This window comes from Euleptes europaea, chromosome 2 (assembly GCF_029931775.1).
Source record: "Euleptes europaea isolate rEulEur1 chromosome 2, rEulEur1.hap1, whole genome shotgun sequence".
Classification (NCBI taxonomy): Eukaryota; Metazoa; Chordata; class Lepidosauria; order Squamata; family Sphaerodactylidae; genus Euleptes; species Euleptes europaea.
In genome coordinates, this window is record NC_079313.1 from 21795372 (window position 1) to 21810902 (window position 15531).

General features: G+C 46.6%; 1 protein-coding gene across 1 annotated transcript in view; it reads right to left on the reverse strand.

The window, feature by feature from the left end:
- Positions 1-15531, reverse strand: part of AXDND1 (axonemal dynein light chain domain containing 1) — a 71818-nt gene that overhangs the window by 29412 nt on the left and 26875 nt on the right. Inside the window, exons 13-17 of the mRNA XM_056844699.1 lie at positions 13054-13174; positions 10828-10929; positions 7174-7340; positions 1944-2022; positions 108-342 (exon numbers count right to left, since the gene is read on the reverse strand). Of these exons, the coding sequence (XP_056700677.1) occupies positions 108-342; positions 1944-2022; positions 7174-7340; positions 10828-10929; positions 13054-13174 (704 nt within the window). The remainder of the gene's footprint in view (positions 1-107; positions 343-1943; positions 2023-7173; positions 7341-10827; positions 10930-13053; positions 13175-15531) is intronic.

Sequence of the window (15531 nt, forward strand, 5' to 3'; positions counted from 1 at the left end):
GGTAAGTGAATGAGTCTATATCTTTAAATGACCATGTTAGCCATGGCCCAGTATTTCTCAAATTTAGTTCTCCCCCAGCATCGCCACAACCCATGTTCACTTCTCACCGTTTTCCCCACCAATCCGGATCGCGTACTGCTGACAGAGTTGTTTGCAGTTTTTGTTGACATTCTCCAGCAGCTTCCACTCGGGGGGCATCTTGCCCTTGAGAGTCTTGTGGCGGCTGAGCACAGCATTTCCCAGCTCCATCCACTGTCTCTGAAGCTTTTCTGCTGTCACCAGGGGCTCTTTCCTGGCCAGGTGCACGTCCCCCCCATACAGATCCAACTGCTTGTTCAGGATCTGAAAGAAAAGGCAACAAGCACCGCTGTTGGCTCCTGAAAGCCTTGCCAAAGTTGACTGGACACTACAGCCTTCTGGGGTGCTCACATCTTTCATGCAACACATAGTTAAATTGTGGAACTCCCTGCCCCAGGATGTGGTGATGGCTGCCAACTTGGAAGACTTTAAGAGGGGAGTGGACATGTTCATAGAGGAGATGAGTATTCATGGCTACTAGTAAAAATGGATACTAGTCATGATGCATACCTATTCTCTCCAGGATCAGAGGAGCATGCCTATTATCTTAGGTGCATTGGAACACAGGCAGGATGGTGCTGCTGCAGTCGTCTTGTTTGGGGGCTTCCCAGAGGCACCTGGTTGGCCACTGTGTGAACAGACTGCTAGACTTTATGGGCCTTGGTCTGATCCACCATGTCCTTTCTTATGTTTGTCTCAGGGTCAAAAGCAGATGCAATGAAGGAGACTAGCAAAGTGCCTACTGACCTCCCCCCTCCTTACTTTATTGCAACTGTGAGAGGTTTCCAATTTCAGGGAATGATAAAGCGGGGTGAGACAGAGTGCTTAACCATTTGCTTGCTGAAATTATCTCCACTAGCTGAGCCCTGCCTAGTTAATACCAGTTCCAGTGCAAAAAAGAGCACCTGTATGCAAATGAGCATTTACGCATAACTAGATTATAACTTTCGACGTATCTTCAAAGTGACTTTTAAGTAGTAAACTACAGATAGAGTAACAGCCTTATCATTACCAGACAGCAGACAGATTACATAGGAAAGTGTGAAATCAATGGAGTAATCAAATAAGATCTGATAGAAGAATATAAATCACAACTGAATAAAAAATGGGTTAGTGTTTCTGTGTTTACCTTCCCACATGAGAAGACTCTCTGTTAGATTGAGAAAAATCTGCCAGTTAATTCAGAGGGGTAAGGCATTATGTCTGGCCAAGAAGAAAAGTCTTTGAAAAGTTGGAATGGTTAAAAATTCAAGATAATCTGGGAGCACTGGAAAAGATGGGGTGCTCTGTCCCCGGAAGGAGGGTGCGCATCACCTTCTGGCACCATCACATAGTTCAAGATGGTCCCTTCGTTCTAAATTCGTGAGTATCTTGTTCATTACTAAAGGGAGTTAATATTTGGACGGGAGACCACCAAGGAAATCCAGGGTCCAATATGCCGAGGCAGGCAAAGGCAAACCACCCCTCAGTGTCTCTTGCGTTGAAAACCCCACGGGGATCACCAAAAGTCAGCTGTGACTTGACAGGACTTTCCACCACCACCAGCAGGGCTCAATATTATTTCCCCTGTGAGCATAGAGATAATTTTGACTGGGAGAAAGTAGGCTGCTGATGCTGCACCCTTTTACATGCAAGTGACAATGTACACACACACACACACACACACATATACATATATAATTAGCCCCCTTGTTACTTGCACTTGGGCTTCCTGTGTGTGTGGTTGGCTCCACTTCCTTTGGCAGCCATTTTGTGGTTGCGCCGAGCACCCTGTGTCAGAATTCCAAAGATACCCAGAGGCCCCAAAAGATTGGGGAACCCACGTAATACAGTGGAATTTATAACTGGTACTAAAAAGCCCTTACCATCTCCCAGTCTTTGAGGTCCACCATGATTTCATCCAACATGGCAGCTCCTTTTGCAGAAGTGTAAACTTTTTTTCCGCTGCAGGGTCAAAGACAGAAGGTAAGAATGACATTCCAAAGAATTATTCTCTGAATTATTTCCTATAGCTTCATTTATACCCCACCCGCCTACTGAGAGAGGTGGTCCTAGACCACTTGCAGGTGATAACCAGCACCTTGAATTCAACCAGGTAATCAGAAGAAGAAGAGTTGGTTTTTATATGCCGACTTTCTCTACCACTTAAGGGAGATCAAACCTGCTTACAATCACCTTCCCTTCCCCTCCCCACAACAGACACCCTTTGAGGTAGGTGGGGCTGAGAGAGCTGTGACTAGCCCAAGGTCACCCAGCTGGCTTCATGTGTAGGAGTGGGGAAACAAATCCAGCTCACCAGATTAGCCTCCCCCACTCGTGGAGGAGTGGGGAATCAAACCCGGTTCTCCAGATCAGACTCCACCCCTCCAAACCACCCCTCTTAACCACTTCACCTAAGTACACAATACAATGAATGGACCAGACTTGTTTTCCTCACAGCCACCGAGCAGCTGCTGGGAACATCATTTCTAAAGTCTGTGAGGGGCCCAATTCAGATCAGGACTTCAGTATCAGGGGAGAAGGGTCTCCTACCTCCCTGCTATGCTGTTTCCCTAAGCTGAAATGGCCCTAGATGGAATTACTGCATGACGTATTCCATGCAAGTGCAGCTCTAAAATGGGGGTAAACTCCCCTCCACGGCCATTTCAGCTTGAGAAAATAGCAGAACATAGGCGAAGCCAAGAACTCCTCCGCCTCCCACACTGTGGGCCCAACCAATGCTGGATTTACGTATAAACTAAACAAGCTATAGCTGGGGGGGCCCAAAAAATGTAAAGGGAAAAAAACTGGATGTACATTTCCAAAATCAACAATTACTTTGATAAAATACATATTTTGTTATGTGCAAATGGCTTTAGATACCTATTAGGTCCATAAATTACCAACCTTTTTCGAGTCGCGACCCCCTTTTACAATTGCCCAGTAACCTGCGACCCCCGCCACATTTGCATAAAGCCATAAAATGACATTTTCAATAGGATAAAGAAAACACATTAAAAATAGATTTTTCAGAATATAATTCTGATTGGAGGACTATTTATTATTGCTTTTAGTCTATTTTATTATCATACACACTTTACTAATCATTTTAATGATAGTATTTGCTTATTTCAGTACTACTGATACTCTAATTTTAATTACTTTTTAAAATAATAGTCATTGTTGAGATGGCTGTCACTAATAACCAGGTTCAACCAGGGTTTTTAGCTTCTGACTTTATACAGTTTCCTTTTTTTGGTTCTCATTATATAACTACTGATTGTAATTTGTATGCATGCTGGCCTTTGGCTGTAACAATAAAGATTGCAGAAAGATTGCAGATTTTTATATAAAGTTCACCTCTTCACACATATCATAATTTAGTGAATGGGTTGCGTTCTTCCATGATCCTGGTACTGATGCATCCAAGGAACTGTGGAGCTTGACTTTGCTTTATCTCCCCTCCCCCTCCCACCAGCTGCGGCCATCTCCCCTCCCCCCCCCCCGCCACGTGCTTTCCTAGCGCCGCACGCAAAATATCACTGTACGGAAAGAGGGTCTCGTAGGCGCCGCCATGACAGCCATTGAGGGTGACGCCATTGTCGCGGGTTAGGGGCAGCGCATGCGCAGCTACTCCTGGGGAGGCGGTGGCGGGTGTCTCCCTCCCTCGCGAATGAATGAAGTGGGTGGGGGAGGGGCACGCGCAGACTGCGATGGAAGCCTCCGAAAGGGGCGGGGCTACGCTCCGGGGCTGCTCCGGCCATGGCCACAGTGGATGCTGAGGTGAGTGCGAGCGCTGGCGGCGTCCACCTCCCCCTAGGCGGGGGGTGGGAGAGAAACTAGGGGAAGGGCGGGCTTGGGCCTCGAATGGTACCTCCCGAAGCCAAGCACGTTCTAACCGAAGCTTTGCGCACGACTCTCTTGTTCTCTCTACGTCTACTGCCCACCCCCCCACACGCCATGTTATGGTTCAGCCCGGTTCCTCTAAAAATAATTACAAGTAAAAGTAACGTGGCGACGACCCCCCAGAAAACCCTTCGCTACCCCCTTGGGGGTCATGACCCACAGGTTGGGAACCACTGATATATTCAACACAAAAAACAGCGACAATTTGTTGTTGACAAAGGACAGCTGGACATATAAAGGGCCCCATTACCTTCAATAGCTTAGGGCCTCATCAAACCTAAATCCAGCCCTGGGCCCAACACAAAGTGGGCCCCTGCCAGCTTTATAAACAATGTTCTCCACACCTGCTGTTTGGCTTCAGAGACGGCAAGTCAGGTCCTGGTCCTATTAAAAAAAGTATTGTGTAGTTTGACCCTAACAGATAGCCAATGGAGCGCCTGTAGGGTAGATGTAAAATGTTCATTGTGCCCAGCTTCCAAATCAGGGTCCCCAACATGGTACCTGCGACTGCCATGGTGCCTGCCGGCACCTTTTCTAGTGTCTGCCAAGTGTTTTTAGGAAGGGCCAGGTAGGATTTTTGCCCAGCAAGGCTTTTGATTCACACAACGCATAGTTAAACTGTGGAACTCCCTGCCCCAGGATGTGGTGATGGCTGCCAACTTGGAAGACTTTAAGAGGGGAGTGGACATGTTCATGGAGGAGAGGGCTATCCATGACTACTAGTCAAAATGAATACTAGTCAGATGCATACCTATTCTCTCCAGGATCAGAGAAGCATGCCTATTATCTTAGGTGCTGTGGAACATAGGCAGGATGGTGCTGCTGCAGTCATCTTGTTTGGGGGCTTCCTAGAGGCACCTGGTAGGCCACTGTGTGAACAGACTGCTGGACTTGATGGGGCGTGGTCTGATCCAGCAGGGCTGTTCTTATGTTCTTATTGGCTGAGCAGATTTTTTAAAATATTGCTTTGGCAGTAGCTTCCACCGCAGCACATGGATCTGCACTATGTTCCTGAAGTTTAGCTGTGGCAATCGTTTTGTGGCTGGCTCCGCCCCTTGTGGCAGCCAACCTGTGAAAGCAATTTTGTTGCTGTGCCCACTGTGCCGAGTCAGAATTCCAAATGTGCCCACAGGCTTTAAAAGGCCGGGGGGCCCTGTTCCAATAGTTATCAAGCTGCAGAGTTCTGTACCAGCTGGCGTTTCTGAGTTGTCCCCAAGGGCAGGTTCATGTAGAATGCATTACAATAGTCCAGCCCTGAGGTTACTGTAGCATGGATCAATGTGGAAGAAAAAAGGGGGAATAAAACCCAACCTAAAAACAGAAGCTGGGTCAATTAAAATCCATGTTAAGCCTGCACACATTTACAGAAATAAATACATGTACAAACATTGGTTCTTGTAGGTTATCCGGGCTGTGTAACCGTGATCTTGGAATTTTCTTTCCTGACGTTTCGCCAGCAACTGTGGCAGGCATCTTCAGAGTAGTAACACTGAAAGACAGTGTCCTTCAGTGTTACTACTCTGAAGATGCCTGCCACAGTTGCTGGCGAAACGTCAGGAAAGAAAATTCCAAGACCACGGTTACACAGCCCGGATAACCTACAAGAACCAATGAACTCTGACCGTGAAAGCCTTCGACAATACATGTACAAACAGTTTAAATCAAACCAGGCATGTATATAGGTTGTAAAATCTATTACCAATTACTCAAACATCTGGTCAGATTGGTTCTAGTTGTAATAGGTAAAAGTAAAGGTCCCCTGTGCAAGCACCGGGTCATTCCTGACCAATGGGGCGATGTCACATCCCAACATTTACTAGGCAGACTTTGTTTATGAGGTGGTTTGCCAGTGCCTTCCCCAGTCATCTTCCCTTTACCCCCAGCAAGCTGGGTACTCAGTTTACCAACCTCAGAAGGATGGAAGGCTGAGTCAACCTTGAGCCGGCTACCTAAACCCAACTTCTGTTGGGATCGAACTGAGGTCGTGAGCAGAGCTTGGGACTGCAGTACTGCAGCTTACCACTCTGCGCCACGGGGCTCCTTGTTGTAATACTGGTTTGTATATGTCTCTCATATACAATGTGTGCAGTTATCAACCTAGTAGGGCAATTGACCACTGATGAAGGCCCAATAGGCCAAAACGTGTCTGGTTTGTGGTTACAGATATCAACCCTAGGAAATGCCATTGTCCTATTGGGTTCCCAGCATGGATCAATGTGGCCAGATCTGCTGGATCAAGGTAGGGAGCGATCCTCTGGGCTAAATGAAGATGGAAGAAAGCATGTTTTCCAGCAGCATTAACTTGCTTCTCCGGTAATCATGCTGGAGCCAGTATAGCCCCCCCCCCCACTCTTCACTGGAGTCAGTGAGAGTCAGTTGAACCCCATTAAACACGGGCAGCACTTAAGTGTCCAAGATCCGAGCCTTTCCAATCAGAATCACTTCCATCTTGTCAGGGTTTAATTTCAACGTGTTCAACCATAGCCATTTAACCACAGCAACCAAGCACCTGCTCAGGTCCATTACTGCAGCACCATGTAGTCTGGACAAAGAAATATAGAGCTGGATATAGTCAGCACATTTCCTGAGAGACAATGGAAGAAACTGAAGTACCTTTTAATAGCACATTGTTCTAAGGCTGGGCTGCCTTCATCCATGTGCACAGGTCTATTAATATGCTTAAAGTGTTACCGGAGTTGCCTCAGGGAGTTGACAAAACCACCTTCATGTTCCTTGGGTGATTACCCTAGCCTTTGGAAGGTAACATCTCTCAGAGCTAATTGGAAGGGGCAAAGACAGAAACTGGAGGCAGTTTCACAATTTAGAATTCGAGAGAACAGCCTTAATTTAGTACTTGATACCCCAAACAAACTGGAGTTATGGTTGTAGCTTAAGCATTACTACAGTGAGACCTATATGTAGCGAAACCCTCCAAGTTTCTTGGCTATTCTAATGACAAGGTGAATGCAGTAGACAAAGGGCTACCAACAGGCCTGAAAAAAATTTTTGTCCCCGTATTAGAGGCTTAATGTGTAGAAATGGAGAGCTGAGGCATTGCATGAAATGAAAGTCAACATCACAATTTGGAAATATAACACCCCATTCAGCCTCTATTAAAGTGATGGAACCTTCCCCCCCCTCCAGGCAGTTGGCAAGCCTAGTTATACAGTGCATAAACACCAAAGAAATACAAGACCACTCAAGACTCACAGGACACGATCCCGGAAGAAACTGAGCCATCCATTCAAGCCATTCTGAATTATATTTAATTGCTCCCTGCTAGATTCTTCAGCTTGCTTCACCTCTGTGCCAATTCGGCACAAGAGTTCTCGGTACTCCTGTGTCAGCTGCTGCATACTAGAAAGATCCTTGGCATCCTGAGCAGAGGAAAATAGGGGGGTGGGGGCGACATAATAAATTATACTTTTAATTAATAAAAGTCACATTATTTTTGAAAAGAACCTTCCCTCTGATGGAGATCTGCTGAGGAAATAATACTTTTGGCTCATCCCCATAGTACACATGAACAAGAACTTACAATTGCAATACTCTTTGGGTGCATTGAAATTGGGTCATCTGCTCTTAAGAGCACTAAGCGCAGGACATGGGGCTAGCTGCTGAGTACAGCCATCAGTCCCAGCCTTTCAGCCATTCTCCTCTGGAACGTGTCCACAGGAGGGCAATGAAGTTGGTGAGGGGTCTGGAGAACAAGTCCTTTGAGGAAAGGTTGTAGGAGCTGAGTATGTTTAGCCTGGAGAGAAGACTGAGAGGGGATATGATGACCATCTTCAAGTACTTGAAGGGCTGTCATATAGAGGATGGTGCAGAGTTGTTTTCTGTTGCCTCAGAAGGTTGGACCATAACCAACGGGATGAAATTAAATCAAAAGAGTTTCCATCTAGACATCAGGAAGAATTTTCTAACAGTTAGAGCGGTTCCTCAGTGGAACAGGCTTCCTCGGGAGGTGGTAAGCTCTCCTTCCCTGGAGGATTTAAGCAGAGGCTAGATGGCCATCTGTCAGCAATGCTGATTCTATGACCTTAGGCAGATCATGAGAGGACAGGCATCTTGGCCATCTTCTGGGCATGGAGTAGGGGTCACTGGGGGTATGGGGTGAGGTAGTTGTTAATTTCCTGCATTGTGCATGGGGTTGGACTAGATGACCCTGGTGGTTCCTTCCAACTCTATGATTCTATTATTTTGCCTGTTTCTGGATTATATCCCGTCTAAGCCCAATGTTGGTTGACCCTCATAGCTCAGTTGCAAAAACATGCAGCATTGATTTCCCCACCACCCCCAGTATCTGAGCCGTGGTGGCTGCCACAGCCTCAGTTAACACTGCCGCTATAGCCTAAGTTAAGCTGGCAAGATTTACCACTGTGATACCATCCTGGCGCCCTGACGGACTGGGCACTGAAGAGAGTAGGATGCCGGGAAGCAAAATTAATCAGGATAACTCCGAGATGCAAGGAGAACGACTGCTTACAGGGAGGCAGATTGAGAAAATGCATATGTACCTTTTGACTGCAGTGTGAAATCTGCCTCCAGTTTTGACCCAGAAAAAAAAAATTTAACCTGCATCGCCAGTATCAAAAGTTTGGGAAATACTGTGCTAGTCCAAGGTTACACAACAAGCACAAGCCATGGAACTACATTAACTTTATTGATGTATATTCATTCCCAGAATCATCTTTGGAGGACAGGCTACATATATGTGTGTGTGTGTAAAGTGCCGTCAAGTCGCAGCCGACTTATGGCGACCCCTTTTGGGGGTTTTCATGGCAAGAGACTAACAGAGGTGGTTTGCCAGTGCCCTTCTCTGCACAGCAACCCTGGTATTCCTTGGTGGTCTCCTATCCAAATACTAACAAGGGCTGACCCTGCTTAGCTTCCAAGATCTGATGAGATCAGGCTAGCTTGGGCCATCCAGGTCAGGACACATATGTATACATACATTCTTTGATGCTGCTTGGATACTGCTGAGAGGAATGCATGTGCATTGGCTTCAACTGTACTCATAGTCTTTTTGGGGACAATAGCAAACAATGGGCTGGATCCTGTAGAAGATATCCACAAACTGGTGTGTAATTTTCACCTCCTTCCCCCTTCACACTGTTCATGGAGGTCACCACTGTCCCAGGATACGCATGTGCGGGGAGGGTATTTGGGGATGGTGGGAGGTAAGGAAAATTTGCTCCATGGATAGCAGTGTTCAACGGGTTACAAGCCACCCAACTTGGTTGCTTGCTACCAAACTTGGCCGAGCTTCAAACACAGACTTCTTAGCAAGCTGGTGCCTCAAAACTACTGTTTTGGACTTGGACACTCTTGATTCCGTGCAAGGAAAGGGTGCTGAATATCAAAATGGCTTCTACTAACCTAGGTACAGTTCTGCTGGATGGTCCTTGCTGATCTTTCCAGAGTGGCATTATAAAAGATGGATAAGGGACACTCCTGCCAATACAACAGGGACAGACTGGGCACATTAGTGAAATCCAAGCATGTCCTTTGCCCTTGGCAGAAAACGTGTTCTACTGATGGAACGGCTTCCTTTCACCTCACATTAGAGTGTTGCACAGGAAAAATTCCCCTCCAGTTTATGTATGAGTGTTTATTTATTTATCCAATTTATAACCCGCCCTCCCCGGCCAAGACCAGGCTCAGGGCGGGGAACATCAAATATCAATATTAACAATAAAAGTAATAATTCTAAAATTAAACAATAAAACCCAATTAAAAACCCTTAAAAACTCCAGATGGTGCTTAATTTGGCCCACAGTGCCCAGAAAAAGCAGTAGGTTGCCCCCCACCAATAATGAGAGTAACATAGAACAAGGGGGGGAATAGTATTAACTAAGCACAAGAATACTTGCTGTGATTAAAAAAACAACCCCGCAATGTTACTTAAGATACCACTAATGCAATATCTTTCACAACCAGCACAGGGAAACATATGAGTTGATTTCCTTTTTCTCTTAAGTGCCAGTCTGGATTCCATCCCACAAGCAGAGCAACCTCTTCCGAAGTGCCAGTTCACACATTACAAAGTCCTGGTGTTCCCCACACATCCACTCCGAGTTCTGTAAATCAAATGTGATCTGGTAGTTCCATGCTCGGGAACACAGACCGAGGGGTGTGCAGGCCCAAGGTGGACCAGGATTGTGGTATGCATGGAGAAGAGGCTTAATCCTTCCCCACCCCGCCATTTCCTGATTTAAAACAACCCCAAGGAACAGCTATTTACTTATTATTGTTCTTATATGCCACTCTCTCTGACAAAAGCCGGGCTCAGAGAGGCGTACAGGAGAATCAACACATTAAATAAAATAAAGTACATTCCTCAGTGGTGTATCTGGTACGCAGGACCGATGAGGAATAATCAAAGAGCAGGTAATCCCCCTACCTAGTAGTCAACCTAAATAAAGATGTTAAAGAAAAGAGGCAGGGAGAGACAGGGAGTCCAGCACTGATGAAAAAATGCAGCTGTCCTCAACCATAAGCCTGGCAGAATAGCTCCGTTTTAACGCCCGAGGCCATTTCAAGCTGCGAAAATGGTGCGGAGGGGGAGGTTTAAGCATCCTAGCATCACGTGCCACGATCCCAATCCAAATCTGGTCCAAGGGTTCCTGGGAATTCTCTAAACTCTAAGCATGGAACTCCCAAAGCACCTGTGGCAGACATAGGGGGGTGGGGTTCAAGAGGAGACTGTAATGTATGAGTTGGCCCCAAGATTATGGAATACAGGGCCTCTTAGGCAATCACATACCCAACCTCTCTAGAAGTTGGGTTTTAACTGCAGAAGTAGCACAGTTTCCTTCAGTACCACCACATCACACTATCTAGCCTCCTGGGTCAAAGGCCTACCTCTGATGCCAAAAGGACAGTGAAGTGTCTCATGACATTGGTCCAAGCCTTTTCACTGGCATACAGCCTGCGAGCCAAGATCACCTTGTTCTTTTCGATCACCTGGAAAGGCACATTACAAGATGATTAAAGGGACTAGAATGGAGAGAGAGAAAAAGATAGCTGGACATTTGTGAGCTGGTTAGAGATGCAATTAAAATATCTGCAACCTGACCCTATGTATATGGAGCCAAAAGAAGGATACAAACTAGGCTTGCCAGCGTCCAGGTGGTGTTGGGGGATCTCCCAGTATTACAACTGATCTCCAGACAGTACAGATCAGTTCCCCTGAAGAAAATGGCTGCTTTGGAGGATGGACTGTGTGGCATTATAACCCAATGAGGTCCCTCACTGCTCCAAACCCTACCCTCCCCAGGCTCCACCCCCCAAAAATCTCCAGGAATTTCCCAACCCACAGTTGGCAACGTTAGTACAAACACACACACACAGGGACTACATCCAAATTATTTACTGTGAGATGCGCTGAGTCTCTGTAAGCATCTCTACACAAACATGCATACCCTCTTGGGGTCAGAAATCATTTCGGCTAGGCTATGCCTTGGCTTGGAATGCAGCAAAATTCCTGGCTGCATCTTCCCAACAACCTCTGCACTAGAACCAGAAGCTGCTGGACAGAGCTGGTCAGCAGCTCCAGATAACGTTCTCTGCCTTTGCCTGACGCCTGCTGCGCTTTCTTCCACTCCTTGTCCTGCTCTGACCTTTGAGCCTGACTTCATGTTTTGTTATCCCCAGGTCCCTATGATCCAAACATGTACTCCAAGTTCTGTGCTAGAAACATAATCCCAGGCATGCACATGCCCAATTTTGATTGGGGCGACAGGGCACAAGAAAGAGTCAGCTAAGCTCCCCCACACACATTGTTTGCCCACCCTGAAGCAGCCCCAAGGGGAACTATTTGCCCCTTTGGGGAAACCTAGATGTACCCCAGCAATGTGAACGGAGCCCCACAAATAGCACTTCTCGGGGCTGTTTTAGGTTGAGAAAACAGTACGGGGGGGAGGAGGCTGAAGCCCCCTCTCCCTCTCCACCATGGACCCAACCTGAATTGGGTTCACATATTAAGTACCCAGCAGAGAACTCGTAACACACATTTGAATGCACAGTCCAGGGAAGACACATAGGCCATTTTTGCATGGTAATTAGCAGAGTGTTCCAGGCTGAATTGCCCCACATATTTTTTTTTTGAATTTTGCACACTGACCCGTCATTCCAGAAGTGACTGAGAAGCCGGCGCATACCTGCTTCGCATTACAAAAGAGCCCATTTAACGCAACCTTTGGTGTTTGCCGTGAAGAATCCTCCTCAAGGAATAATGCAAAACAACAGAGGCGCGTTAGCTATGCCTATCTAATGGCTCTGAAAACAGGAACAAAGGAGCAGGCGAGTGTGGGGGAGTAAAACTTCTCCTTTTGCGTCGGGACCATGAAAAGGCATTTTTAAAGTCGCATTTTTAAAATGAGCTTTGAGCGAGCATCAAAATTGACCATGCAAAAAAGGCCATAGAAAAAAATTAGGACCTTTTTAAACCTCTTCTGGGTCCTGTTTGGTTTGCTGCCTGCTCCCTGCTGGTTTAGGCATTGTAGGGAAGAAGAGTATCACTCATTACCCGTATTAGTCTAGTTATATGACTGCAATGTGTTACATGTGGGGTAGTCTATGGAGATTGTTCAGAACACAATAGCTAGACTGTTGGTTGGGATATGGAGAAGTGATCACATCTTGTCAATACTTCGCCATTTTCAGTGGCTAATCGTTTGTTTCAGGGCATAATTCAAAGTATTGTTTTTTACCTATCAAGCCCTAAGAAGTCTGGGAACTGGGTTTCTGATAGACTGCCCGCTCCCATATGAACTTGGTTAAGGTTTTGAGTGGAAGCCCTGCTCAGAGGGCCTCCACTGTCAGATATAAAGGTGAGCAAGCAAAACAAGCCAGGTTCATGCAGGTCACCAATGAATCAAGGTTTGACATGATGTCTGAATGCAGTCTTTTTGGGACAGCTAGTACAAAATGAAAAGTGTTACGCTCACTCAACAAGGATAAAGGAGACAAAAATATAGTCTGCAACATTTATCAGAAACGACCAATTTCATAAATGAGAAAATATTTAAAACAATCAAAATGGAGATTTCAGAAGCAAGAGGTCTCTGGGCCTCTTTCTCCCGCTACCTTGAGGGCAAGGTCATACGCCACGCCACTCCAGAGTTCCTTCTCTTCAGTTAACTGGTGAATCTGGGCCTCAAGTCTTGCTCTCTGCAATTCATACAGCTCACGGTACTCATCCAAAAGGCTTAAGAGAGTAAAACATGAAAAGTTAAGAGCACGCTGCCATTCCCCTCACCAGGGTTCCATTAACCGCCTACACGGCATCCAATACAGATCACTCTTCTCACCCATCCTATTAGTGTGGTGGCTAGCCCACATTATACTGTTAAGCTTGCTGAGTGACCTTGGGCCAGTCACACACACAGCCTCACAAGGTTGTTGTGCAAATAAAATGAGGAAGAGATGTGCCTGCTTCAGGGGAAGTTAAACAGGCTTCATTTTGGCTAGGCTGGACAGGAGTCTAAGCTACACGTGACACTCACCATGTATACATTCAGCATGTATAGCCAGTCTCATCTGCTGTGCAATCTGGACAAGCCCTTCAGTCAGCAGTGTGATGCGGTAGCTAAAAAGGCAAACGCGACCTTGGGCTGCATCAACAGAAGTATAGTGTCCAGATCACGCAAAGTGATGGTATCGCTTTACTCTGCCCTGGTTAGACCTCACCTAGAGTACTGTGTTCAGTTTTGGGCACCGCAATTTAAGAAAGATGTAGATGAGCTGGAACGTGTCCAGAGGAGGGCAACAAAGATAGTGAGGGGTCTGGGGACCAAGCCCTATGAGGAAAGATTGAAGGAGCTAGGTATGTTTAGCCTGAAGAGGAGAAGACTGAGAGGGGATATGATAACCATCTTCAAATACTTGAAGGGCTGTCATATAGAGGAGTTGTTTTCTGTTGCTTCAGAAGGTTGGACCAGAACCAACGGGTTAAAATTAAATCAGAAGTTTCCATGTGCTCGGTGCGAAGAGCTCCTGGCTCTCAGGAAGCGAGTTCACTTCCTTGAGGCCAAGGTAGCTCAACTGGAGGAGCTGAGGCAGGCAGAGAGAGAGGTGACTAAGGACTCCGGGGATGAAATAGTCACATCCCAGTCCCAAGGTGACGGCAACCTGCCAGTCACGGATGATGGAGCCCTTGGGGAAGGAGGCCATCTCACTGAGGTAGGGGAATGTGGTTCCTTAGAAGGGACCTCTTCCTTGGTGGATGAACAGATATCCTCTCGTACCGAGGATATGCCTCAGAGGGGAGGGGGGCTTCTTGTAGTGGGGGATTCAATCCATAGGAATGTAGATAGCTGGGTTTCTGGCGGGTGCATGGACCGCATGGTGACTTGCCTGCCTGGTGCGAAGGTTGCGGATATTACCCGTCATATAGGTAGTCTGGTAGATAGTGCTGGGGAGGAGCCAGTGGTTGTGGTGCATGTTGGCACCAACGATGTGGGGAAATGTAGTCCGGAGGTCTTGGAATCCAAATTTAGGTTGCTAGGCAGGAGACTAAAAGCCAGGACCTCTAAGGTAGCTTTCTCAGAAATGCTACCTGTTCCATGTGCAGGACCAGCTAGGCAGGCACAGTTGGTGAGTCTCAATGCGTGGATGAGATGGTGGTGCAGGGAAGAGGGCTTTAGATTTGTAAGGAACTGGACAACATTTTGGGACAAGCCGGGCCTATACAAAAGGGATGGGCTCCACTTGAACCAGGATGGAACCAGACTGCTGGCGCGTAATATAAAAAAGGTGGCAGAGCAGCTTTTAAACTGAACCTGGGGGGAAAGCCGACAGGAGCTGAGAAGCATCCGGTTCGGGCAAACTCAATGCATACGGACAAAGGGAAAATTGCTTCAGATTGCCCACATAGGAATTACTTAGACATGAAAGGGAATAGAAAAAAAAATGATGGATAGCCACTTAAAGATGCCCAAAGGCACATGCCAGGCAAGTCGAAAGAGAGAAACAGTGTGGAGGTGTTTCTATGCTAATGCTAGAAGCCTCCAAGCAAAAATGGGGGAATTAGAGTACATGGTTTTAAGAGAAAACATAGATATAGTGAGCATTACAGAAACCTGGTGGAGGGGAGAGAACCAGTGGGATACAGTCATCCCTGGTTACAAACTGTATAGAAATGACAGGGGAGGGCGTATTGGAGGGGGTGTTGCTATGTATATCAAGGAAGGCATAGTGTCTAATAAGATAGAGACTATAAAAAGGGCAGACTCGTCCACAGAATCCTTATGGGTGACGATTCTGGGCCCCAAAAGAGATTTAGTACTGGGGACGTTCTACCGGCCCCCTGACCAAATGGCTCAGGGTGATCTTGAGATGGAGAATGAAATTAGGGAAGCATGTAAAGGTAACGAAGTAGTAATAATGGGAGACTTCAACTTCCCTCATATTGATTGGTTAAACGTATGTTCCAGACAAGCCAAAGAGATAAAAATTTTAGACATCCTAAATGACTGTGCCCTCGAACAGTTGGTCATAGACCCAACCAGAGGGGAAGCGATCCTGGATTTAATACTCTGTGGTGCTGCCGGTGACTTAGTGCGG